The following is a 27,578-nucleotide window of genomic DNA, read 5'->3' as shown; positions in this document are numbered from 1 at the left end:
TTCTATAATGCCTGCGGGTTTGTGTGAGAACAAGTGCATCTGTTCCAGATATGTGTCTAGACTAAACAAGGATGGTTTGAGCCTTACATGGCCAGAATAGTAAGCAGATTTTTTTTCTTAAATAAGAGAGGAGGAAAAACAGAGAGACAGAACATTTAAAGACCTTTAACCACAAGCCCTCACCACACCATTCAATTCCTCAGAGCTTTAAAAGCTGTGTGCTGCAATAGACTAAACTGCATAAATATGTGTCAATGTGCACATGCAGAGCCACATGTTTAATTTAGTCGCTTCATTTAGATAATGCACAGCTGTCTGGACATGTTTGCCATGTCTGCATGCATGTGTAAAAACTGTAGAATCAACAGTATCACTATCAGCACATCAGGAAAAATAACAAGACGTTGCATCAACAGTATCAATACCAAGAACAAAAAGCAAAGTTCAAAGTGAGTGTACCAATAGTAGTAAGGCAAGTCATTTTGAAAAACTGGTGGTCTGTGTGTCTGTGTGTGAGTGTGTTAGTGAGTTTGTGGGTACAGAAATGAGGCAGATGACTTAGAGGTTTGTGTCTGTAATGCTAAAGCAGGAAATGAGTTCAGTGTAAAGCCAAACAACCTTCTAGTAAACTAGGCAACCATGCTGGATACCCTTTTGCAAGACTGTGCAAGAGCTCTGTGTGTGTGTGTGTGTGTGTGTGTGTGTGTGTGTGTGTGTGTGTGTGTGTGTGTGTGTGTGTGTAGGGGAAGTTTTGTAAGGGTTTTGTGTTTATACTGGATGGCAGAGTGTGCTATGTGTATGAATATGACTTGCAGGAACTCAGACAATTCCAGTAATGCCTTTTTGTGTGTTTGGGTTGTTTTTATGTTTTTGCCTGTGTATGTGCACATCTTGGTTAGACCACAGAGTGGGCTCCATTCATGTGTCTAAATATGAATTCATGTATCTGCACAACACAGGAGGAGGACAAAGGCATAAAGCAAGGACCTGTCACAGAACATGCTTCCCTGTCCACTTTCTGTGGCTGAGATAAAGTATAATTTCTGCCATGTTGACTGCACAGTAAGTGGCTTGTCTGGAGCCTAAACTGTCTGCCTCTGGAAGTGGATAAATTTAAGTCCCCCGTCATAGTGAGGTAAAAGTATTGCACCAGGCTTTCTTAGGTTGTCAAGGTCCCTTTTGTGGCAACAATAATGCTGTTGTGGTTTTCGGAGGATTAGGGGGAATTTCATGAGCCAGAAATACCATTTAGCAAATCCAGAAAGGTGCTGGAAAGTATTCTGAATGCTTATGTGAAGTATTTAGCTTGACAGTTAGAAGCTGGAATAAGAGGCTGTCGCATCTGGGCCAACCAAACTACAACTGCTTGCATTCATGGAATTCATGCATTAATAGCTTCAATATTGCAGTTTGGATTAACAAAACACTTCAGTAAGTGACATTATTTGACAACTCCATAAGAGTTTTTTTTTGGAGAAAGACAAGCAGACTGGAACAGAGAAAAAGGTTGGATACATATAAAAAGGGATAAATGTAACTCAGTGTGGTCTGGTACAAGTCTGACGGCCTGTGTTTAGGGCAGGCCAGGAAGACAGATTGAAGGAAAAGATGAGAATGACTGGAAGGAATGTTAATTTGATAGTCTGGACTTTGGTTAAGGGTATACGTGTCTGGTACTGCCAAAAAGTTAGGCAGGGTTAACAGGCATTTGGAATGCACAGAATATATTTGAAATAAAAGACCGTAACAGTGAGGTGACGGTCTTAAGCATGTAGATTAAGAACTGCTCATTTGAGAATGTGAGCATCTGTACAAGTATGTTGGGATCTTGTTCTGGGGCAACCAGTGATTATCTCATGCCATCATCAATCAGCAGCATGTTTCTTCCTCTTTTTTTTCCTGACAAGAAAGTCATTTTGCTTTAAATAGAACTATTGGCACTGATTTGGTCACAGGAGCCAGATGTCTGCAGCAAAAAATATTTGTGATATGTTATAAGGAGTTGCCATAAATCTCATAGCAATGAATGGCTGGCATATATGCTGTAGCAGGTTGCAGGCTAGGACACAGCTCACATGCTGCATGCCTACTGTAGCAGCAGGCATGCTATCTATTGCTGCAACCAGCAGAGGCACAGGAAAGACGAGTGTCAAGTCTGAAACCTAGGCTGTCTGGAGACATTTGGTTTGATTCACACATTTGTTTATGTGCGATAAGTTCAGTGCAGAATGTGTGAACAAAGGTTAACCTGGCATACCTAACTGAATCACACTTCAATAACAATCCTGACAGGTCACCTTATGGCAAAAGATGTACAAAAACAGAACACTGACCTGTTTTCAGTCAATGCGAAAGAAACACCTAAATTCATACTTACAATAATACAAATAGCTACTTACAGCCCGTGTCTTTGAGTCTGTTAATGGCATTGGACAGGAGGCGTACACAGCCCAGGAAACCCGCGCCCTGCTTTTTGTGGATCTTCTTGTGGTTCCATACACTGATGGTTATGGAGTCGGACTTTCCAATGTATCTGATGGGGTGAGAGAAAGAAAGTGAAAAAAAGACAGGTCAATAAAATAGAAACGATGAGTAATAACAAAGCTTTTAAGTCTTGACACTGTACTTGGAAAAAAAAGTTCCAAGACGTGTGCTTAGAGGCTCAACCCTTAAGAAGAGTGATATGAAATTGAATGAACTCACAAGTTAAAATAACCCTGCGCTCCAGAGATTTCCTAAAAATTATTACAGTTACTAAAAACTAAGCCAAAAAGAAGAAACACAAAACCATAACCTTCCATTTTACATGTACTTCTCTCTGAACCTGTCACAGAGTTTTAGATGTACACTTTGTAATGAGGCTGATTAGTGCATCACATTTAAAAGCAACTTCTGTCCCTGTGTGTGTGCGTGTGCGTGTGTAGAATCAGCACCGCTGAGGCCAGTCTAGTCGTGGTTTAAGGAACAGAGGAAGTCCCCGCGATGTGCTTCACCGCTGTCTGAGGCTTAGACAGCTCTTACAGTAAACACAATATTCAAATGCACAATCTCACATTCACTAACACACACGTAATTACAGTCTAGCAGCTGTTTTGCTATTATGCTGCATCGCAGTGGCATGGAGGGGATTTTCCTGCTCAACACATCAAAACATATAGGTTTGGTATAAAAGCCAAAACAAGGATGTTGGTAAAATGATAAGATATTCTTATGACCAGAATCCAGTAGCACATTGGCACACCGTTTGCTTCCCAGTAAATATTAACATGTGGTTCACTGCGCATGTTTGTTAAAATCTCACTCTAATACTTTAACACCATTTGATGGCAAATTTTTTGAACGAATAGACCATTTTCTTTGCCACAAAGCATCAATTAAGCTCCAGTTTTTTAACATAAAGAAGAGTTAATTGTACAGCATATTTGCCAGGGTGTTGATATTGACACAAAATGATTAGGATCATTAAATTTTCGGTTCTTTAGTTCCTGCTTTTTGTGTGCTGGGGTAAAAAGAAACCATACTTTTTTTATGTTTTCTTTCTACACAGTGTGGTTTACATTAAACAGGTCTCTGATGCGGAGGTATGCTGTGCAAAGCACCACCTCAAGGCAACAGATTTAGAAGAGAGAAAAAAAAAGCTAAATTACTGACAAGACTATGAAAGAGTGTCGCAAGATAAGAGAAGTTGAAAAAGTCATTTCCTGACTCACAAAAACATACTGACATAACACTTCAAACAATCTCGAATTTAGCAACAGTGAGGCACTGTCTGATGGTAGTCTGTCTGATGAAAGTTGAGTAAACTTTGCAGGACGGTTTATGACTTGAAATGCTGATATGACACATCTCTAAAGTGTGAATTAACCAAGGCTTCCTGTTTTCAATAGATGATTCCTGGGACAGATGGGATGTGAAAACAAGTGCAGGCCCCTAAAGTTCTCACTGAAAATCCTTGAATTTTTTCCAAAATCTATCTTCATCAATTATTTCTTATTGCTCAAAAGAAAATTGTCTTTATGTTGCTATGCTAACTTCTTTCCCGTAACTCTTCATCTCTTTCATGAATTCAAAACAAACGATGATGATAACATGGAAAAAATACAGAAACTTAAAATGTAAAGAGCATAGAGGATCAATAAGGATTCAGCCCTTGTTTTTGTCACAAATTTTTATTAACAATTTATAAAATCAATAAAATTCTTAACTTGTTGGAGATGACTGACTCGGCATTGTGATCGTCCAATCACATTCTGTGTAAACACAGCCTCAAAAGACGATCTTCAGCTGAACTTTAACACACAGTGTGAAAATGTTGTGTTTTGAACAGTTTTTTTTTTTCTGTTCTCATCTGTACGAAAAGCACTTTGGCTCAATGTACTGATCACTACAGATAAAAATGAGATACAAACTTTATTGTCAAAACCCAAGTTTAAAGGGTAATTCTACAAAAAAGAAAAGTATTTAAGGAGAAACACTGTTAAATATGCACAGTTTATCACTGTGTTAGGAAACCCTCCCAGAAACCTTTATTTTTGCTCGAATTCTTTGGTTTATTTACGCACTGAGCACTGTGTATCTGACATCATTCTCAATAAGTCACACAGATGCTAGCACGCGCATAACACATGAAGTTAATCTAGTGGTCTGAGGCGCCTTCGTCATGTTTTTATGAAAAAATAAAAAAGGTTACTGGCCTAAATTTGGGACAATACTCTGTGTGTGTCTCTCTCATCCACATACACATTTATGGAAAGAAAAATACAAGGATATTAGCCACAGCAGCAGCAAAATTAGCACTTTTTTATTAAACTATAGGCAGGTAAATTTGATGTAGAGGTAATGCCTGTGTCAAGCGATCTATATTGAGGAGAGTTGGGTTGACAACTACTACCAATATATTATTGATCTGGATGTCAACAAATGCCAGAAGGAATCAACGCTAATGCCATCTATGTGTTCAACACTTTACACATCCTAATTGAACAAGATTTGATTTGTTCCCAGTGATAAAGACGGCTGAATTACATAAGGCTGTACAACACAACATGTACAGAATTTAACGTCTCTTGGGGAAAGGCAGAGGGAGCAGCAAGCAAACCCAATACTCCCAACTAAAGTAATGTGAAGACTTGTACTGAAAAGCCTGGAAATAAGAGGCCAGGCATGAAAAGACAACCTGCCAAAACAAGACCTGCATACTGCAGAGTTCATAAACTTTCAACACTTACTAGATTTTTTTTTTTTGTGTCCTCAAATATCTTCTGTGCAGGACACCAAGGTGAATTATAGTGTGTAAATTGTAGTCTAAAAAAGCAAATAATTATTTTAGTGTATTTACAATAACAAGGCCCCTGTCAGGACCAGTGTCATGCTGAAAAAGACTCCACCTCCTAAAGCTAGAGGCTGAGGTTGGGGGTGTGGTGAGCTGGCGATCTGCCAAGCCCACACTCCCATTTGCTTTCTGTGGCATGTTAGCCATTTCCTGAACCAGAGGAAGAGGCCAGGGGTCACGGGTGGGGAATACACCCTCTCTGAGACGGTGGGGAAACAGAGAGGGGAGGAGAATTATGTAAACGGAGGGAACCTGAGGTCATTGTTGACAGAGCAAAAATATTCGAATTGTCCATCTGTAGAGAAATGAGAAACCCTCACACATGCATGTTCACCGAAAGTGTATTTACTTTAACATTTGCATTAATTTAAGGCTGTGTGCACGATTAATATTTCTATTATTATAAATTACTGTTATTCATTACATAAAAAGTAACTCGCACACTTCGATGCTGTTGAAAAGAAGCAAACATAGAGACAACTGTCAGAATCGAAGAAGCTGTGACGGCAAAAAACGAGGATGAACTAAACCAATTGCTAGACAGTGAGCCAACATACCAATTGTGATACATATTTTCACCCTGTAACTTGACACTGTCTTTCTTTTGGACTTCATGTGTGCATCTATTTCTTCATGACTCATTCTTCAGGCCCCTTATTTCCTCTCATTTTCTTCAGTTACCACAGTTTCATCTCTTCATCTCTCACCAGTGCATAGGCATAATCAAAAGTGGGGTTTACTGTGATCAGTTCTTGAAATGGCCTGTCAACACAATCCTCGGTAGAGATTAACATTCAGAGTGCACAGCCCCAGTGAAATCAATATCTGAGACCACAGAAAAGATGATGAACACATTATTTTATACTTGATCTGAAACCGTAACAAACAGAAGGTGTTTTTAAACATTGGGGACAGAAAGAAAACGAAAGGAGCCCGCCCTTGTTGAAGGAGCAGGTTTCAAGATTTAAGTTGCATAGTGTTACAAAGGCTGATGATATGTGGCTAATCCTAAAAGAGATTAAAATAAAGTAGAGCTTTAAATGTGTGCGATCCACATTTAGTTGAGACAAAGCTAGCTTGCCAAAAAAAGTCTTCAGATTCACACAGAAGACCTTTCTGGAGTTATTTCCACAAATGCTCCGGAAGTAGACATAACCTGTTACTTTAGAGCACCATATCAATACAAGTTGGCTCCCTCCACATAAAATGTAATGAAAATACCTTTTGTGAGGCCTGTGGTATGGAACGCCTGAAATGTTACGCTACAGGTTTTGTTTTTATGTAATTGATCAGGTTGGTTTGTTTTTTTAACAGGGGAAAGATACAAATCAATCTACCTTCCTTCCACACAAAGACATGTGAGTGAGCAAAATCAGTACACTACATTCCTTCCTTCTATGTTTCTTTTGACCATTTTGAATTTGATTGATAGTAAACGCACACTTTTACAGCATTTGTTTCTTAATTAGCCACAAAGAGTAAGCAGCAATCTGGCACACGGCTTCTCCTGTTGACTTACAGATCATAATGTTGATTCCATTTTGGGTCCAGCGTATTTCTCACAGTATCTGTAGAGTGGCATTGTCCTGAACCATCCACCACCACTTTGGCAAAGGGATCTGGCAACCCTGTAAAAGTGGACAAACATTTTGTTTAACCTTTGTACAAACCCTGTGGGTACACCAATCATGGAGGCACTAGAGGTGACACAGTTTTTAACCCTTATTTTTGTCACTCCTTTGAGACTGCAGTGACAAGTTTATCTGGTTGTCCTCATTTACAGACAGTCAGGTTGGCAGCTACACCACTACTTTGTGAGAGTTCCTCTTAAAATTACATGTTGATTTTCTCTGCATTCCCCCCCCCCCCCTGCTTTTTAACTGTAATAATAATCTGCTGTAGTCCATAAACATTACATTTTTCCCCATATGATGATAATATCCCTGCAGTGTCTGACTAAAACTAAACTCAGGTTCATGTGAAGGTCATGAAACCAGCAGAGACAGGAGGATGGATACATGTGTTGCTGTGTAAGCTTGTGGGTAAATATATGGACACTATAAAGAAAGTTATTAGTCTAATCAAGCGTCTTGTTTTGTACGTTTTGGTTAGCTTCCTATTTCATGCTATAACTGATAATACACCTATTAAACAGGTATTTGATAAGATAAAATACTAACTTTAACGCTCTTTATCTTATGTTTAAGATGAAGGATTTTTTAAAAAGTAAGAAAGTACAATTAAAATCTTCTCACGGGCTACTGTATTTTGTGAAACATTTACACAACACATGGAACATATGAAGCAATATGCAGAAAAACTTTACGACAAGTCTGTTCACAGTATCTCACTCATTTGGAAATCTGATAAGAGATTCTTCATGGTGTATTTATCTTAGGGTCCCTGTCTAGGTCTGTGCATGCATGTGTATGTTTTTTTAAACTGCCGAGGTATGAAACTCTGAGCGCAGACACTTTACACAAGATAAACCTGTTTAGTCACTCAGTGGTGTCTTGGAATTTCCTTTGTTGTGGTTGTGCATTTGTGTATATACATAAGAGCATTTTTTTTTTTTTAAGACAAAAATGAAGTACAAGCTGCTTTTGGCAGTTCAGTGCTTTCAGAGAAACCATAATTTCCAACTGAAGTAAAAACAGTGCATTTCTTGGCTGTATACTTTGGCAGCGTTTCTGCAGTGCAGTGTACTGCAAGCCCAGTGGCCGGCTGAGTCTGAGTCAACGCCAGGCCTGGCCAAAGCACTGGGCAATTTATTTTTAAATATATTTTTAAGTTGTTTTTCCCCTTTTTTTAATAAACATAAGCTGAGCTGTTAGAGCTAATGTAAGGTATGTTTTAATCCTACTTTTACATTGCAAATTTTTAACTATAACAGCTGGAAACCAAAAAGGTTTTAAAACAATTTTTTTGTAGTCGTTTACTTGATGATTTTGGATTTAAATTCAATAATTAAGGTATGTAAACCTTTGAGGGTAGTTAACCAATGAGTTTACGTTTTAATTAAAACAAACAAACAAGCTAAGTATAAACTTCGTCCTTGCATGCTCTTAAACTAAACTGTAAATGTAACCACTAAATCTAGTACTATTATTATTTACAGTATTTCATGGGTTTGACTAAAATGGCGATATCCATCCTGTCCAATTAAAGTCTTTTAGTTTGGTTTTTATGTGCCAGTGAGCCACATTCCTATTACCAGAATTTGGGTTAGCATTGGGTCCTAGTGTGTACCAGGGCTCCTGTTGTGTTTAATAGGCAGATGGCTCCTAAGGGACTTCTTTTACAGTTTTCCCAGTTTTAATTCAAAATGCTGCAAGCCACCACTGCTGACAAAGCATTCTAATGTACAAGAGAGGAAACAGGACAGGAATAGCATCTTATAAATAAAAATAGTTTTTACTTACGAAAGAAGTCTTTCTTTGCCAGGTTCTTTGCACACAGAACTGGGAAAAAAAAAGAAACAGATATTGTTTTCTTTTACTTTTTTTTTTTTTGCCAACAAACGCAAAAAAAACAAAACAAAAAACAAAGTGATTCAGATATATTTGCCACAATAATTTTGAAACAGCATTCCAACAATATTCGGTATCATTTAAAAAATTCTTTCCTTATTTTTTTATATTTAGCCATATTTAAAGAAATAATGGCCACAAATATGTTTCATATATGTCAAAAAGCTATTATAAAAAACACAATATACATAATGTATAAATGCTTGACATCTTAAATAATAACTTTCTCTCTCTAATTTTAGTAGATTTTCATTAATTATTTTTTAAGTTTCTAAGGCTGAATAGGTACTACTCTCTTTTGGCCTACATCTTGGTTTGTCCATTTTCACAGTCCCTCACAGGCTGAGACACTTGTTAAGAGTTTCTCACTGTAAAATATTGAACAGACAAGCTCTTTTTCTTGTAGCAAGCAAGTCTATGGGGGTTTGCAACACGAACTGCATACACTAGCTTTCAAAAGAAACAAGAGGGATACTAAAAGTATGTCCATGCTTGGCTATGGTTATACCCTTTAAGATGTTTTTTTAATTCTTAATTTTCCTACTCCTAAATATTTTGTACTACATGCTATAGAATATAAGTGAAATTAAGCTCTGTCTGGAACTGGCTGGACAATCTTATGATGCTTACAGAGTAAGACAAAATAGGCCAAGCATAGAAGGAAAAGAGGGGGAAAAAGAAGAAAAAAAACGAGCGGTGGCAGAGAAAACTTGCACAATGAATGTTTAGAAAAAAACAACAGTGAAAAGGTGAAAGATGCAAAAGGAAGTTAATAAGCACCCTTCACTGCCAGCAGACAGACCAAGATCCCTATCACAAAAAGGCACTAAAGAAACACACACTATTCAGTCTCTCTGCTTTTAGCCATCCATGTATTTTAATATTCACTGCTTTCTATTCATGGTCCTGGGCAAGCCCTGCCAATACATTACTAATACAGGTACAGGTAACTTCTCTCTTTCCAAATAGCTTCACTGAGTTTTAGTCTTTGAGCAAGAAAGCAAACACCACAGTTAATCTAGAACAACTTAAACAGGAGGTAGTGCAAATCTGCTGAGCCCAAGGCAGCTCAATGAGCTGTAAAGGTATAACATCTGCTTACAAACACAAGTCTCATCTTTTGCTGCATATAAGCTTTCCTTGTCTCGAAATAAAAAGAAGAAACCCAAAAAACAGAATTGATTGTAAGCCATGCCCCCTTTCTGTTTTCTTAGCCTCAACTGAGAACTTTAATTTCTGATGAGTCCAAAAGGTAAGTTTCCGGTAGAGGAGCTGTTGTGTAATGCTTAACCGGCACCTACTTGCAGCAGAAAACAGGACGATAGCTATACTATACACAGCGTAGGTTAAAAGCTGCCATTGATCAGACGTTTCAAGCTTCAAAGTTGTATTGTCATATGCACAATAAAGAAACATGTTTCCCCGTGCAAAGAAATTCTCTTTGCCCTCCACAACAAATGCCAAACAAAAACACACACATATAAAAGCTATAGTATAAACAATAACTAAGACATACAAAAACTATTCTGGAAACTCCATATTAGAAATATAGTACAGACTATGAAAAAAAATATATAACTATACAAATGCAGCAATAGACTATATACCTAGGCACTATGGATAAAGGCATTATAAAGCAATTATAAAGCAATACTACCAACTCAGACTGCCTACTGCATACATCATTTACTATTTGATTCAGTACAGCAAATAAACAGTTTCTTATGCATTTGTCAAACTAGAAGTTTTCAAACGCATTAAGACAAGCCAAAACAGTGGGCATCTATTGTGTACATGGATTATATAACAGATTGCGTGTGTGTGTGAGAAACTGCCACTAATGAGCACTACTTCCGATAAAGATATGAGGCCGACTTGAGAAACAAACCTAGCATTACAGCCATTGCATGTGGAGACTTTGACAGTGACCAAAATGATACAGTCAATCAAATCAGAATCACAGCACAGGAACAGACAATCTCAACACAAACCAAACTGCGTTGACTGGATGAACACTAACCATCCACTTGTCAGGGGAAAATACACAGCCAAAGCCAACAGGTGCAGGCCAAATCAGAAGCAGCCAAAATAACCTCGCATGGGACAAAATGGACACGGTTATGTTGGCCAACAAGTGAAAAACAAGAGGTCTGAAATCTTGGCAGGACATATGTGAATAGATGCTACAACTGAAAGACTAAATACTGCAACAACAAAAAACAAAAACCCTCCAGAATGATCAGGATAGGCATGAAACCCATGCTTCAGGGTATTTGTAGAACTCTATAATGCAGATGTATTTCAAGGTGTTAGCAGTACAAACTTGGTCAGAAAGCTCATTTGCTCTTCTGCTTTGAAATTCTTGCCTGCTAAATATAATCAACATAGTCAATCCAAAATGAGTAACTGAGTAAAAGCTTTGATCATTCTGTCCACAAAAACAAAAACAAAAGTCTTTAGTTTGTTCCTGATTATAGGGCACAATTTGCTGTGGTTATTCACAACAACTGAAGCTTTTAATAATAAATATTTAAAAGTAAAGTCATAGGCATCACCTCTATCCCATTTATTTGCTCTTATGTAGGCTTTATCAATTGTATCTCTATATCTATATATCTCTATCTCTATCCATCTATAGATATATATCTATATATCTAGATCTATATCTCTATATCTCTATCTATAGATATCTATAGATATATAGTTGTTATATTCTATATAACAACTATTCTGAAGTGAATTCATAAGTGAATTTCAAATATATCATTACGCAAACTGGAGACAGGTTGTCATTTAGAGGTCAGGAGCCAGGCTGGTAACCTCAACAAAATCTGGAGTCTAGACCTGACAGCAGTGTGCGCTCACCAGTGCTGAAGAGGCAGCACAGATTAGTAGCTAGCAGGTTAAATTGGGTGCACTTGGCTCTTAAGTTACCAAACTGTGTTAGTGAAAATTAAGGGATTAATCTGCACACTGCTCCACTGTCTCAGCCATAATTACGACAGGGCGAAAATCCTCTTTCTTGTTATCAATGGCCTCTCACTAACTGTGCTGCCAGGCACATCAGAATAAAGCTACTGATAGTGCTTAATATGTTCAAGGGGGTGTAACTTGCACAACAAATCAATAATCAGTGAAATAAGACAAACACAAGATCTAAGAGGGATAGAAATAATTACTGCAGGTAACTATGTTACTGGTGATTTTCTAAATTTGTGCTGTAAGATCATGGGAGGGAACAAGACAATATTAAAAGTGACATTTCATGAAACAAATAGTTCTGGACTGTAACCCATATGGACATGTGAGTTTGTACTAAGTGCTTTTTAGAGAAAAGATCTTCATTATTGATGAGCTAATGAACTTCTCACCCTTCAAATCAGGGAGAAAGCATCCTCCTCCAATTAGCTTCTTAAGGAGAACTGAGATCCAAAAAATACATAACTGGTACCAGAATACCAGAATACATAAAATAAAATTGTGACTTAACTGGCACCAAACATGACTTTAGGTACATTTTGTATTCATCATAATGCTCTTAGAAAACATGAATTTGGCACAATCTTAATATGGACTAAATACAATATAACAAAAATTAATTTTCAATAACGCTGTCTCACATAAACGGGACTTTGTACAACTAAAAGAAAAGATTAAAAAAAAAAACAAAAAAACACACACACACACCAAAGAAGCTCCTATTTGAGCTTTTATTCAGCTTTTATTACTACTACCCCAGATCAGATTTCTATATCAATTTACAGCCTTCCCATAAGGATTTAGAAAATATGCCGAAATATTTTTATAACCTTATCTACACATATGCACACTCTTCCACTGTGAACTACAATCACCAATGAGTCAAATCTCACACTGTGCCCTCTAGGGATCCGACAGTGTTAAATAGCTGCCACGTGAGCAGGCAAGCCATGGCTGGCAGGAGACCAGACTCATTCAGATCCTAACACAGAAAGCTAGGTCAACTAGGAAACAGTAAACCACCAAGAAGCCCTGGGGTGAGGCTGTCCTTTGTGTTGTCTATGGGTCATCATCCCAACCATAAAACCTAATTTTAAAAGCAAGGGGAAAGATAATAAGTCTGACTGAATACTTGCGCAGTCACAAATGACAACCACAAACTGTCATTTTCTCTCTATTGTTTAATGAAAGAATTTCAGAATTCCTGGTATTTTAGATGTATGATTTTCAGCACATCTCCTGTTTTAATAATTCTGTTTAGCTGCTGATGTTATACCAAGATTTTTCACAATTCACTTAACCTTAAATACAGGTTACAGTTGTAGACATTCTTGGTAGGTAATCTTAAGACTGGAAATACTAACAGTACATACTAAAACAATAAATAATAATCCCTATAGCTATTTTGATTGCTCTCTTTTCCTAGTCTTGCAATAACATGAAGTTTTGATGATTAACTTACATCAAAAATCAGTTCAGTTAAAAACCTCAAGAGATTTGCATCTATTTTCACACTTCTCACTGCAGTGTTTGAATAATCAACTTTAAACATGGATAGCCAATATTCCACAGTATTTTTGTTAAAAATCATAGTCACATGCTGTGCTTGAAAAAATACTTTTAATAATACAGATTCTTGGGGAAAAGATAAATAAATAAATAGCTTCCTCCTAACATAGTCCTCTGACCACCCAATATTGCTCTCATCTTAAACAAAGCTGTGGTAGCAGTTAAAAGTTCAAAATGGGGTCAACTCTACTCCATTGTTTATTCAAAATGATTTAAAGGAGCAGCTGCTGTTTTGGGATAATTTGCAAGTGGATCACCACATTACACAGGCTAAAATAAGCCAGTGAAACAGCTACCCCAAACCAAACTTACCCATCTAAGCAATTAACATAGAAGGATAATGTTTTTACCACTGTCTGGTAGATAAGGGATGTGGAGACACACAGTGCCCTTTCACTAATCCAGACAATATGTCTGTACATTTCAGAGGTCAACGGTACCACTTCCCCAGGGGAAATGGAAGTATACCATTTAAAGCCCATGAAAACCTTCCAAACCTACATTTGAATGTGTTAAAACGAGGACACAGGCTATAAACAACTAACAATTAAATGGCTTTTAATTAGAGCAGGGCGATGTGACCAAAAATATTCATCACGATATACATTTGAAAATTGGCGATAACGATATAACTGACGATATAATTCACACTAGACAAGACACTTTACAACTCCACAACTTTATTAGTGCGAAACAAACCAAAACAAAACAAAAAAAAAAAAACATCAATGTATTTTCACTTAAACAAGCAGCTGGTTTTTTTTTTTTATGTGCATTAAAGTTATATAAAAATTTAACAGTGCAAATGCAAATTCGTTGCTGGCAGTTTAACCAAAAGGCATTTCCAGTGGAAATTGGCCGACATATCCTCAGCATAACCACGTATAATATCCACAAAACTTAAGAGGTTATACACACACACACACACACACACACACACACACACACACACACACGGTAATATTATGTTGAAGCACAGTACGAATCACTCCGCGAGGCTCCTGCCTACGATAGCCGTAATGCTTATTCCGCCATGTGCGTATAAAAACAAAGGCACTGCGCATGCGCGTTTTACCCGTATTCTATTGCAGTATTTCATTTTCTTATTGTTGCCCAACATCATACCGGTATTACCGTGAACGGTATGATATGGCCCAGCCATACTTTTAATTACTTTTCCTTACAATGCAATTTTTGTCCAATCATCTCAGGTTAAGTCAGGATTCCATCTTCTCAGATTATAAAATGATTTCATATGGTGATACTTTCATTTGCTACAACAGAGGAAATTTTTAAAATATTTTCAATTATAATATAATAATGTGTACAAATTACATCTTACAACTGAAAAAAAAATGTATTGCTCTTCATTGCCACCCATGCAATTTCCATGAATTCACATTTGGTTATAATTATACTGTGAATTAAAAAAAAGAAAAGGTAACAAAATATTATGAGTGTCTTTGATCACAAAGGGAGGCATTTAGACAGGCGGCACTTTTGTAACATCTCCACCTGTCAGAATAAAAGTGTCAAGCTAAAGGTTGGTATTAGTTCAATTCAATTCAATTCAATTTTATTTATATAGCGCCAAATCACAACAAAAGTCGCCTCAAGGCGCTTCATAGATACAGAGAAAAACCCAACAATCATATGACCCCCTATGAGCAAGCACTTTGGCGACAGTGGGAAGGAAAAACTCCCTTTTAACAGGAAGAAACCTCCGGCAGAACCAGGCTCAGGGAGGGGCGGCCATCTGCTGCGACCGGTTGGGGTGAGAGAAGGAAGACAGGATAAAGACATGCTGTGGAAGAGAGACAGAGGTTAATAACAGATATGATTCAATGCAGAGAGGTCTATTAATACATAGTGAGTGAGAAAGGTGACTGGAAAGGAAAAACTCAATGCATCATGGGAATCCCCCGGCAGCCTACATCTATTGCAGCATAACAAAGGGAGGATTCAGGGTCACCTGGTCCAGCCCTAACTATATGCTTTAGAAAAAAGGAAAGTTTTAAGCCTAATCTTAAAAGTAGAGATAGTGTCTGTCTCCCGAATCCAAACTGGAAGCTGGTTCCACAGAAGAGGGGCCTGAAAACTGAAGGCTCTCCCTCCCATTCTACTTTTAAATACTCTAGGAACAACAAGTAGGCCTGCAGAGCGAGAGCGGAGCGCTCTAATAGGGTGATATGGTACTACAAGGTCAATAAGATAAGATGGGGCCTGATTATTTAAGACCTTGTATGTGAGGAGCAGGATTTTGAATTCAATTCTGGATTTAACAGGAAGCCAATGAAGGGAAGCCAAAACAGGAGAAATATGCTCTCTCTTTCTAGTCCCTGTCAGGACTCTTGCTGCAGCATTTTGGATTAGCTGAAGGCTTTTCAGTGAGTTTTTTGGACATCCTGATAATAATGAATTACAGTAGTCCAGCCTGGAAGTAATAAATGCATGAACTAGTTTTTCAGCGTCACTCTGAGACAGGATATTTCTAATTTTAGAGATGTTGCGCAAATGGAAGAAAGCAGTCTTACATATTTGTTTAATATGTGCGTTGAAGGACATGTCCTGGTCAAAAATGACTCCAAGGTTCCTCACCGCGTTACTGGAGGCCAAGGTAATGCCATCCAGAGTAAGAATCTGATTAGATACCATATTTCTAAGATTTTCAGGGCCGAGTACAATAACCTCAGTTTTATCTGAATTAAGAAGCAGAAAGTTAGCGGCCATCCAGGTCTTTATGTCTTTAAGACATTCCTGCAGTTTAACTAATTGGTGTGTGTTATCTGGCTTCATGGACAGATAGAGCTGGGTGTCATCTGCATAGCAGTGAAAATGTATGCTATGTCTTCTAATGATGCTGCCTAAGGGAAGCATGTATAATGTAAACAGAATTGGTCCTAGCACTGAACCCTGTGGAACTCCATAATTAACCTCAGTGTGTGAAGAGGACTCTCCATTTACATGCATGAATTGGAGTCTATTAGATAGATATGATACAAACCACTGCAGTGCAGTACCTGTAATACCTACAGCATGTTCTAATCGCTCTAATAGGATATTATGATCAACAGTATCGAACGCTGCACTGAGGTCTAGCAGGACAAGCACAGAGATGAGTCCACTGTCAGAGGCCATAAGAAGATCATTTGTAACCTTCACTAAAGCTGTTTCTGTGCTGTGCTGAGCTCTGAAACCTGACTGAAACTCTTCAAATAAACCATTCCTCTGCAGATGATCTGTTAGCTGTTTGACAACTACTCTTTCAAGGATTTTAGTTCTGGTCATAAGGTGAAAGATCATAAACAGACACATGCGGGGGGCGCCAGGTGATTCTGACTTTTTTTCTCAAGGGACCCTGCACAAGAAGTCATCAACAGTTGTTAAATGCCCTGCATTAGTTCGGAAAAGGGGTGAGGGGTGGGATGTGGGATCGGACTCCAAATCCTTTGAGTGTCCCGTGAGCCTAACGGTCAGAATAGATCGCAAGTTAATCAGTTTAATTCCGGTCGAGTACTTCTGTTGCAAAGGACCAGAGTAAAATCTCAAAAATATTAATAAAGAGAACCTTGACATGATACAAGCCTGGCAACTGCACCACAAACTAAATGTAATTGCTTGATCTGTCAATCAATGAATAAATGTTAATACATTGACCAAACTGCCTGCAGACCCTGACAACGTAAAGATGAATGGAAAAAAAAAAATATTTATAAAAAGGGATGACAAGAAAAAGGGCATGAGCTGCATTAGAGTTCACAAATGTTTGTGATTTGCAATCACCAGTTCACTGCACAACTACCAGCATGCCTCTAGCCTACTGCATTCTCAGATAGAGCAGAGCTGGGTTGCGCTGTCCGAGTAACCCCAGTAGATGACTGTGTGATTGCGCACAGCTAACACTACAGCCAAATGCAGCCATTTTGTGGTCCATTTGCTCAATTAATTATCCAGCAGCAATCCAAGGACAGTACAGTCAACAAATGCTGCATCAGCACGACCCTGCTGTTGAACATGCAGGGAACACTCTTTTGAAGAGCCTTTTTCTGTATCATGTTCATTGTTTCAAGTTCAGTTTAGTGCATATTTGCCTTAAGTTGTGATGATTAAACTAATGTGCAAGTTTACTGCTGTGCTGGTATTTAATTTAGATAGCATTAAGCCCATCGAGCTTCAGAGTTACCAAATATTAGCATAGTAAACTGTGTGGCGCAAAAGAAAATGTTCAACACTGTTGACTTTGAAAAGAAGCCCGGTGAAAGCTCAGGTCTCGCTAAAACTCACGCAGGGCCGGGTGAGAAAAGGCTTCTGTTATGCAAGCACTTTAAATATTTTTAAGCAGAATCCCAGTTTTCTGCCAAAAAAGGCATTCTCACAAACAAATAAACAAACTGAAAAAAAAAAAAAAAAAAAAAAGGTTCACTAGAAAGCACAAAGTGGAATATAATCCGTTGGGGCTGGATTAAACACAACACAGCCAGAATAAGGAGGAGGTCAAATGCAATTCACAAGCTGAGTCATATTTAACAGCTTATGCCAGGGTGTCAGGTTTGACTATTAACTAGGATATTTTAAACCTCATTGCATTAGCAACATAAAGCTAACAAAGAATTCCTGTCAAATATGCAGGGTACAAACAAAGACAAAAAAAAAAAAAAAAAAAAAAAAAAAAAAAAAAACATGGTGAAAGTCATAATCAGCATTTTTTTAGTTACTACCTGTAATGTAAATAGTTGGAAACATTATTTGCTAACTTAAACTGTGGTTAGTGAGGGCACAAACCCTAATCTTGGCTGAACTAAGCATGGAGACAGTTAGGGCTTTTTAAGGAGGGGCAAAACAGCACAGCAATTAAAAAAATGATAAAGAAATATAAATGGGTGTGGTTGTACCAAGAGCTGTATCATTTTAGTCCGATGAGCTTGTTTTCACAATTGCTGGAAATTAAATGGAGGACACTCACCCAGCTCTAAATGATGATAAAAGTGAATCATTTCTATAGGATTTCTATAGAGACAACTACTTCAATAATGCACTGGCTTGCATAGTCATTCAAGTATGCATCTATAGCAACAATGTAAGTGACTTCAGGGACAGAAAGTTGCACAAAAACATGTCAGATTTGGAAGATTAACAATATAGAGGGGGAAAAATGAATACTTTTCTACTTTACCAAGTCTTGTCTGCCAAGTAATGAAATGTGTTTATGGCCCATAGCCAGAATTGTATTACTCTCGCCTCTGAACACATTTCACCTGCTGCCTGCCAATGTGGGTTGAGAATAAAGCTTCAAGCTGCTAAACTAAGCTGCTTGAGACCATGTTAACATCCCCTTTTTCAATTTGGAAAAACAAACAAACAAAAACACAACAACAACAGAAACATAATAAAAGTCTGGCCAATGAAGGACTGTATTTACAAAAAAAAAGTTCAACATTATTCCACACCAAGGTACACCAAGCCATACTACCAGTTTGCAGAGTTTATGAACACTGGGATTAAATGTCTCTAACATCTAAGCAAACTTACATCTAAAATGACCAAAGTCTACAAGACTGCCATTGCTAGGAGTGACTCTGTTAAGACAAAGTAATTAAGGAACCTGCATATTTTAATGAAAATATTTAGTGCCAAGAGCTGTATAGATATTTTTTCCTACCTCTGTAATATACCCGGTTGCATCGTGGTAGCCTTTGTGATAATGATAATAAGAGGGAAGGCCTTCAACTTCCCCCACAGATTTGGCTCCATTATGACTCTTACAACTCCCTTATGCAGTCTCATTCACAGTATTGTTTAAAAGTTAAACCAAACATTTCCACTTCCCTTCCTCGCTTACTTGCTCACTGCAATACAAGGAATAGAGCTCATGAGGGGAAGACGTCAGCACAAGTTGTCTATATGCAAGTTTATCTTACACTCTCCAAAAAATAAATATACATAAAAATAAAATAATGATGATGTGGTATGAATAAGCATTTATGGGTCTCCAAAACCTAATCTACACTTCCTCTATAAAACCATTACTCGATTTCTCAGCCTCCTACACTGAGCCTTCCTTGAGCCCAGTAAATGCGCAGGATGCCAATTGTGTCACTCAGTTGAGAGGCCAGTAGACTACAGCTGACACTCCCCCTCCTCTCTGCTCCCTGAGGAGATGCCAACAATTTGCAGGCAGGAATTTAGAGTGAATGTAGTCACTACATAGAGAGGGGTGAGAAGGTAAAGGCAAAATGTTCATCTGGAGGCAGGAATTTACGGTGGAATGAGAAGGGAGGAAGAAATGTCAGGAAGGGAGGAGAAAGGTATATCTACAGTCACAAATCTGTGGAATGCAGATATTAGAGGGGGAGAAATGGAGAGAAATACAGCAAAAGAGAGGGAGGGAAGGGGGGTAAAATAACTAGGGAATGACAGTGATGGTATTCCAGAAACAGTGGAAACACTGAGGGAGGAGTAGCAGGGATGGCAGTGAGAGATAAGAAAAAGTAGGGCAGGACTTTGTCTGGAAATCTATTGAGTGCATGCCATAAATAAAAAATGAAAAGTTCATTTCATCAAGTTCAATTGTTTCCACATTTATCTTTTCATTATGAACCATCAATAAATCTGGCATGTGTTTGATTACCATCGAATTTAATGATAACTGGCATAAAGCTTAAAAATGGTCAAATGTATTAAAAAAAGATCTCTATTTATATACTTTTATCCATAGTTACATGGAAAGTTGATTGAGCAATCCTCCTTATAATAAAATTCCCCAAATAATACCAGAACAACTACTGAAAGAGTTTGGGTTTTTCCATATCACCTAATAAAATACAAAGATTATTCTAAATTAGTATTTTGGATGCAGGGAAGCTGGCAAATAAGAACTAAATTGAGAGTTTTTTAATCTTGTGAAATCACTGATGAAAGATGTGGAGTCAGTAAAGAATCTAGGTCCAGATAATAAGAATTAAGGAATTAAGGAAAAGGAAATGAGCTGTGAGTCAAGCAAGACCATCTAAAGCCTGAGTCACAAAGTAAATGGAATAATCATACAGGAAGAATAACGCTTGAATCGGATACATTGAAGTATAATATACCAGAGGAAAGTTATTCACATGTGACTTATTAGGTACACTTGTGACTGGGAAATAGCTTACTTCGGTCTGATACTTCGCCTAGTGGAAAGCTGGTCCAGGATCTTTATGAGGACAGACCACAATGGATGTGATCCAAGTAAATAGTGGTTCAAGAATGTAAGGTCATTTTTGTCAATATCTAAGATTAGAAGGCTACTGTGATTCAGATGTCAAACTATGTAAGGTTTGGGCTGGAAAAGTGATTTGTTTCATGTATAAGAAACTAAGGAAGAGACAAAGGAAGACGGCCATTAGACATAGAAAAACATTGCTGCTTATTGTGCTTTCAGTTCACCCAAAAAGGCAATTTGCTCCTGAAGCTGCTTACCTGTGTGTAGATAGTCAAAAAGTTCAAATGACTGTTTTGTCATGGCTATAGTTTTAAACTACTTTTATATAATAATTTTCAGTACAAATGTATAATTCTATATGTATAATGTGTTTATTTACTATTCAGTACATGTAAAATTGTGTGCAGAACATGCTTGTCCATGTCTTAACAGCTTTATCTTAAAAGGCAACTATGGCTTCAATCTAAGTGCCAACTGGTTATTTGAAGGGATGAAAACTATAACTAGTATGCAGTGTAGGTCTATGCACAAAGTAACACGAAAACAATAGTTACGTGGATTTATTCCCATATGGATGGATTAATTTATTAACAGTCTCTGCGTGGACTATTAGCATCTATAAACAACACAAAGAGAGATGACAGGTGGAAAATGATGATGTTCATGACTGTGACGTGGAAAAAAAGCATTCTGAGGATGGGATGGGGAGGTGGAGATCTAGGAGAGTACCAACAGAGAAAAGAGCGATAAAAGAGGAGATGAGATGGAGCAGTGAAGGGAAAAGGACAAGCTAGTCACTACATGAGAGCCTACATTTTCATCACAATACAAAAAGCTAGATAGTCATATATTATTTAAGAACAAGGGCCAAAATACCACACGAGTTTGACTTCTTATAGAAAACTGCTGATAAAGTGATGCCATATCTTGCCCTTTGGATAACATGTAATGCTTAACAAATTTAATAGACCAACACCTAAAGTAAGGTTTAAGCCGTTTCTTTTAATGTGGCACTCCTTCCCTACGTATTCCCCAAAATATAAAACCGCTCTTCAAATAGTATATTTCAAAAAGTGTCTGTGTGTGCTTGAAAGACAAAAAAAAAAAAAAAAAAAAAAAAAAAGCACAAAAGTAACTGATCTACTGAGACCATTTGATACCCCTACTTGGACCTAGACCACTAAAGCACAGTGTGAGAGCAGGCCAGCCAGGTAGGGGGCACAATCAGTGGAAAATAGGTGTGTTCACACTTACAGGTACAAGGCAGCCGTATCTAGTGTGAACACACCCTATGTCTTTATTCATCTTGCAGCTCTAGTTGACAGGACATTGAGAAAGGATTGTAATAGCTGACAGAAGTGTGAGACTAAATGGTGAGAGATAGGCAACTAGTGTGAAGACAGAGGTAGGCGAGAAAGAGCAGTGACAGAAGTGTTGCAGTAAAAGTTATTTCCTGTCACTCTTCTCGTAGAGAAGCATTACATGAATGTGTGTGATATTTACCAACTAATTCTTGGTATCATTACTTTTCCGGTTCCATTTTGAAATGTTGGCCTGGACATCTGCTGGCTACACTTGACGCTTGGAAAAAGCTGTCTACTGCGCAGATGGTTAAGTCAGCATAGAAGCCAATTAGCTTCCATACTGATTACTGTAAAGATGCCATCGTTTTCAAAAAGGCTCTGGGTTCGCTGTCCACACTGCCACGCGAAAACAGCGTTTTCAAATGTATCCACCTTTTACCGAAAACGCTGTCTCAGTGTGGATGGAAGGCCAAAACAAAGAGAAAAAGATGCGTTTTCAAACGAAAACGTATTAGTGTGGCATGGCCACAAAGACAGACAACCATTTGCACTTTACTCTTTGACCTTTGCACCTAGAACTGTTATTTTAATTATGTTCAGAGTTTGAGCTACATGATCCTAATCTCCACCACTGCATAACTCACATCCTCCAAAACTGTATCTCAACCACAGTTACACTGAAAACACAGAGAGCATGGAGTGAGTGTGGTGAGTGTGTGTGGTGGGGGGGTAACTTGAGTGGCAGTGGACGTGCTTGTGTGTTTATACAGTATACGCTGAGTGGTCTAGCAGACACTCAAGCAAACAGAAATGGGCAGTCTGACAGCTGAAACAGTAGCAGGAGAACATTGGAGGGGAAGAAAGTGTGGTCCCTGAAGTCTTGCCTTCCTTCCTGACAATAATAACATTTGTGGATGTAATGTAATGTTCTCTATTTTTAATCCCTTTAACACAGAGAAAGTGAAATTAGATTCAGTTGATGGTTATATTTACACCATCAACTGAATCTAATTTCACTTTCTCTGTGTTAAAGGGATTAAAAATAGAGAACATTACATTCTAGGGGTCCCTGGAATCCCCTCAGAGTCCCCCCAACACCCCCTCAGAGTCCCCAAACACACTTTGACAAGCATTAAGTACTGTGCTGTGTTGAGGAACTGGCACAGGAAGTGTGCGTTTACACGTGCGTTTTTGTGTGTGTAGGTGCATGCGTGCACAACACATGCATAAAACAGATAAAGGAAAAAAAAAAAAAAAAAAAAAAAGTACACCAAACTGGAGCCACACCGGCAGAGCCGTCTGACAGCTGTCTGGACTAGATCCGGGGGTGAGTGAAGGAGAGGAAGGAAGAGAGAGAAATGACAGAGAGATGAGGGACATCCTGTTCAAAAACGAAGTAATAAGACAAAAAGAAATAAAAAATAAAAAAATTCAGTATAGAAACTTGCAATGAGTGTTGCAATGGGGAGTTCAAAGCTGCAAGCTGTATCTTTTAAGCAGAAACGCAGTATGTTTGGTTTTACATTCCCATTTGAACTGACTTTAACATAAAAGTAAACTGAAAATATTTGGGTTTAGACTGTTGGGTCGAAAGGGAAAAAGGAAACTGCAAGTTTTTGATGTTAGAGCCAAAGAAATAATCATTGAAAAATTAACAAACAATAAAAGGTATCTGCCAGTTGCAACCCTAGAGGATTTATATAGTTTAGGCAGTGACAGGAAGACAAAACCAGGAGTATTTTAATTGCAATGCAATCGCTGCTGAAAAATCATTTGTAAACTAAATACCTGCCTTTAGACATGCTCAAATTTAACTTTTGAAAAGCTATAATCGTCCCACCCAACACACAAACACTTTGTACACTGATGTTGGCTTGGGACTACATATACATTGTCATACACATTGTACATCATACTGGAGAATGGTTAATTTTGTATTAGTCTACACATATTTTAATAAAATATGCATGGAGTAATACCTTTAAGCATTTAGGATTTTTTCCTAAGAATTTAGTAAGGGCTGTCAGAAATGCTATTCTGCAGCCATATGAAAAGTAAAAGGTGATATTTCTCCTCCACATTCAGCAGGAAAATCCTCTTGAAGCACTTGGAAAGTTTAATGTGTTTTGCATATTGAAGCCCACCTCTTCTCCCGTCAGAGGTTGTTATGCAATACTGAGGTGTTCAGTCTTTCCATTTTCCTGCTCGCTCTATACTGAAGTACTAAAGTAATTTGAAAAGCAGATTAAACTAGACTGACTGAAACAACGGAACAAGTTTTACAAAGCTATTAAGAGAGGCAAATTCACAGACTATAGTGTAACGTAGTATAGGTGTCACTAATAAAGTGTAATAAATGTGTCAACAAGCATACGTGATAAAATGCAGGTCATGAGTGGGGAACAGTAACGCTGAGTTATGGGAATGGCAGCAACCTGTGGGATTTCATTACTTAGACTCCTTATATATGCCAAATGCTTCCTAAAACACAGTGCTGTGTTAAGATACAAACAGACCACCAGAAAATGTTAAAGCCAGGTTTAATTTGTCATTTTTAACAGTAATGACTCAAAACAAATCACCGTAGCCTGATCTGATATCAAGTATCATTAATCTTAAGTTAAAGAGAGCTGACATCTCTCCAGAGCAATGCTCCTTTACGTCTTCTTTGGTGTTCCTATTAGATTTATGTCCTAAATCTAAAAGGAAAATCCACAAGTCAACTAAAAACAACCTTATCAATGAAAGAGGATATAATTTTACATAGCAGAAACCTGAGGGTTAGTTATCCCAAAACATGAAATCCGAGCACCAACAAAAACTGTGATCACCTCAGTGCGAAGCAACTTTTTTCCTTCTCACTCACATTATGTAATTACATCCCCAAGAGTCAGTGTCTGTAATGCTGAAATTCAAAACAACCAAGTGTTATATTTTTTTAAGCTGACCAGGAAAAAGTAAAAGTGCAGCTTTTCATTTATCCTCACTTATAGGGCTGTGCGATATGACCAAAATCTCATTTCCCGATATAAGACATCTATCGTCCTGATAGGATATAAATCACAAAAATTTTACCAACCTGGTGTTTGCGAGGAAAGACAATTAGAGGAAAGGAGTTTTACAGTACGCCTGACCTTAAAGATATAGGAGCTGAAATGACAGATGATTAACTTCAAAGCTCCAAAAATCCCCAGTACAAGCTAATTATGCATTACTTTATGCTGTGAATCTTAAAACTACTCAAAAAGAGTCAAAGAATAATGATATGGAGTTATGAGCATAACAGGTACACTTGAATAAAAACCATGTCACTAGAGTTCCACATGTCATATAACATTCAGTAGTAAAACAGCAGAGCTGAAAAAATGTTAGTCTTTCAGCTCAAGATAGCCTTATCTGATATCATTCAACAGAGAGAGGAAAAACAAAACAAAACAAAAAAAGAAAAAAAAAAAATCAGACTGCAGATACCATTCTTTGCCATGAAAAAAAAAAAACAAATTATCTCACAAATGCAGACTAAATGAGGATTTAGGAATTTTACAATCCTCACCTTCTGGAGCTTAAAAGTAAATCTCTGGTGGAAAAAAAAAAACCTTTGATGAAATAAAACAACATGTTTTGTAATTTCCAGCAAAAGTTTTTGCTCATTTTAGCTTTGAGCTGAATAATTGGTTTATATTGAAAGGGAAACCAGTACATTAATATTTGATGTTTGGATTATCACAAATATTTCCGATCTGAAAAATGACGTCTTCTGATAACAGAAATGATAAATACAGCTGGAGCAGCTGGATCTTGGAGTAGATATAAACATTTCCATATGATGATGAGGGCCATGTAAACGGGTGTATAGAACCTGTGTAGTGTGTGGTCAATTGAAGTATATACTAGTAATGCAGACTAAACAGAGCTGGAGGAAGTTTGGGTACAGATCTCGGTGCTGCACTACAAAATCTAACCACAGCAAAGTGACCGAGGCGCTACAGGCAAGATCAAGCAGACATGCAGGCACACACAGTCACACATTTGCTTCATATTGGACATGCACACGGACAGCTGCAGACAACATGGACGCATAGTCTTCTTAATCTACTTTCTAGTTCACTTGGAATCTATGCTGCATAAATGCACAGTAGATTGGCATGGACAAGAAGACTTGTACTTCTTTGAAAAGTCTGGGCAATTTCTTCTAACAAAAAATAAATAAATACAACGCATTTAATTGTGCAATATTTTTTTTCTTGTCTACAATCTTAGAAAGAGGAACTGCACAGATGTGGGTGGCCATAGACCTTTTTGAATCCCCCCCCCCCCCCCCGGCATGTATTTGTATTTTTTGGGCAAATACACAGATTTACAAACTTCACCAAAACATTTTGCTGAAGAATTGGTGCATTGGTGCCCATTTCTTAATTTGAGATTAAGAATGGTCATCAAATGAAATACAATTTCAAATTTATGCTGAAATTCTACGAAAGCATGACTTGCATTTTTGTGGTTGTTTGATGTTCTTGATCAAACACATCTGCATCAAGGTGCTATTCTTTAACACATGTGCTGTGAAAGCACCCTTCCTATGCATCAACAGTAAGTTCTAGGCAAATTTATGAATCACTGAAGGCAAAAATAAGGATTACACAGAATAAACTTTTTTCCTCTTTCCTGTCACCAGTGTTATGAAAAGTAGCTTTTAAGCAGTTGTTTGTATTTGTTTCTTTAGCCTTGACAATCCAGTTAAGACAAACAACCAAAACGGGCTAGAAAAATCCTGTCCAGCTGCTTTATCTCATTAGCGTAAGAGTACAACTATTGTCAAAGACGCTGAACACAGCATTTTATGTGAGGACACACACATTACTAAACTTTCTTATATCAGCCTTTAAATATTTCTAGTGGTGGTTCTTAACATAGGATTTTAATCTTTGGAAGTCATTCAAGACCACCATGCTAAGAAACGCCTTACTGAGATTCAGATCTTTAGAAATATCCCCAATTCTGGGAATTAAAACTCAGTGCTTCACAGAAAACATGGCTTGATGATGAACGGAAAAAAAAATTTACAAAAAATTAAATCAGACAGTATTTAGCAAGAGAAGGGGTTGTTGGAGAGGACAAAGAACAAGAGATGTTATAGGAGATAAAAGAAGTGGCATAAGATGATGTAGGAACAGACAATGACTCCTGTGCCTTTTCTTAACAGATTGAGTGCAAATGTTTAAGCCAGAACAAATGGTAAATGGGCCGGTTCTTATATAGTGCTTTTCTACTCTGCTTGAGCACTAAAATCACTTGATTCACCCATTCATTCATTCATTCAACATTCATGCAAGCATTTTTTTTCTATGCCTAATGTATTCTATTTAGTATTCACAATCTGATGAACAAAGAGAGCAACCTAGGGTTCGGTCTCTTGCCCAAGGATCCCTTGGGCAATCCCTTGGTATGGGATTGAACCACCAACCTTTCGATTAGTAGGCAACCTGCTCTACCTCCTGAACCACAGCCACCAGAATTGAAATGAGCATCATTCTTTTGTTAATGTTTGCTAAGAAAACTCAAACACTGATCATTCAAAAAGGCAGTAGACTGGTAAAACAAGTTGCATGCAGAGCTCCAGATATAAAACTGCTTTTTCAAAGCAGTAGGGTGGAGATGTGGTGCTG

General features: G+C 37.7%; 1 protein-coding gene across 2 annotated transcripts in view; it reads right to left on the bottom strand.

Annotated features, from left to right (window-relative positions):
• LOC309709160 (E3 ubiquitin-protein ligase SMURF2-like) overlaps positions 1-27,578 on the bottom strand; it is a 63,564-nt gene that overhangs the window by 26,549 nt on the left and 9,437 nt on the right. For both annotated transcript variants that reach the window (XM_082537658.1, XM_082537659.1), the window contains exons 2-4: positions 8,755-8,793; positions 6,852-6,960; positions 2,400-2,533 (exon numbers count right to left, since the gene is read on the bottom strand). In XM_082537658.1, the coding sequence (XP_082393784.1) occupies positions 2,400-2,533; positions 6,852-6,960; positions 8,755-8,793 (282 nt within the window). The remainder of the gene's footprint in view (positions 1-2,399; positions 2,534-6,851; positions 6,961-8,754; positions 8,794-27,578) is intronic.

The sequence above is a fragment of the Aulonocara stuartgranti genome, assembly GCF_965226115.1.
Source record: "Aulonocara stuartgranti genome assembly, chromosome: 6".
In the NCBI taxonomy this organism is placed as follows: Eukaryota; Metazoa; Chordata; class Actinopteri; order Cichliformes; family Cichlidae; genus Aulonocara; species Aulonocara stuartgranti.
The sequence above is the reverse complement of the archived record's forward strand: the minus strand, read 5'-3'. Positions and strand labels throughout refer to the sequence as shown.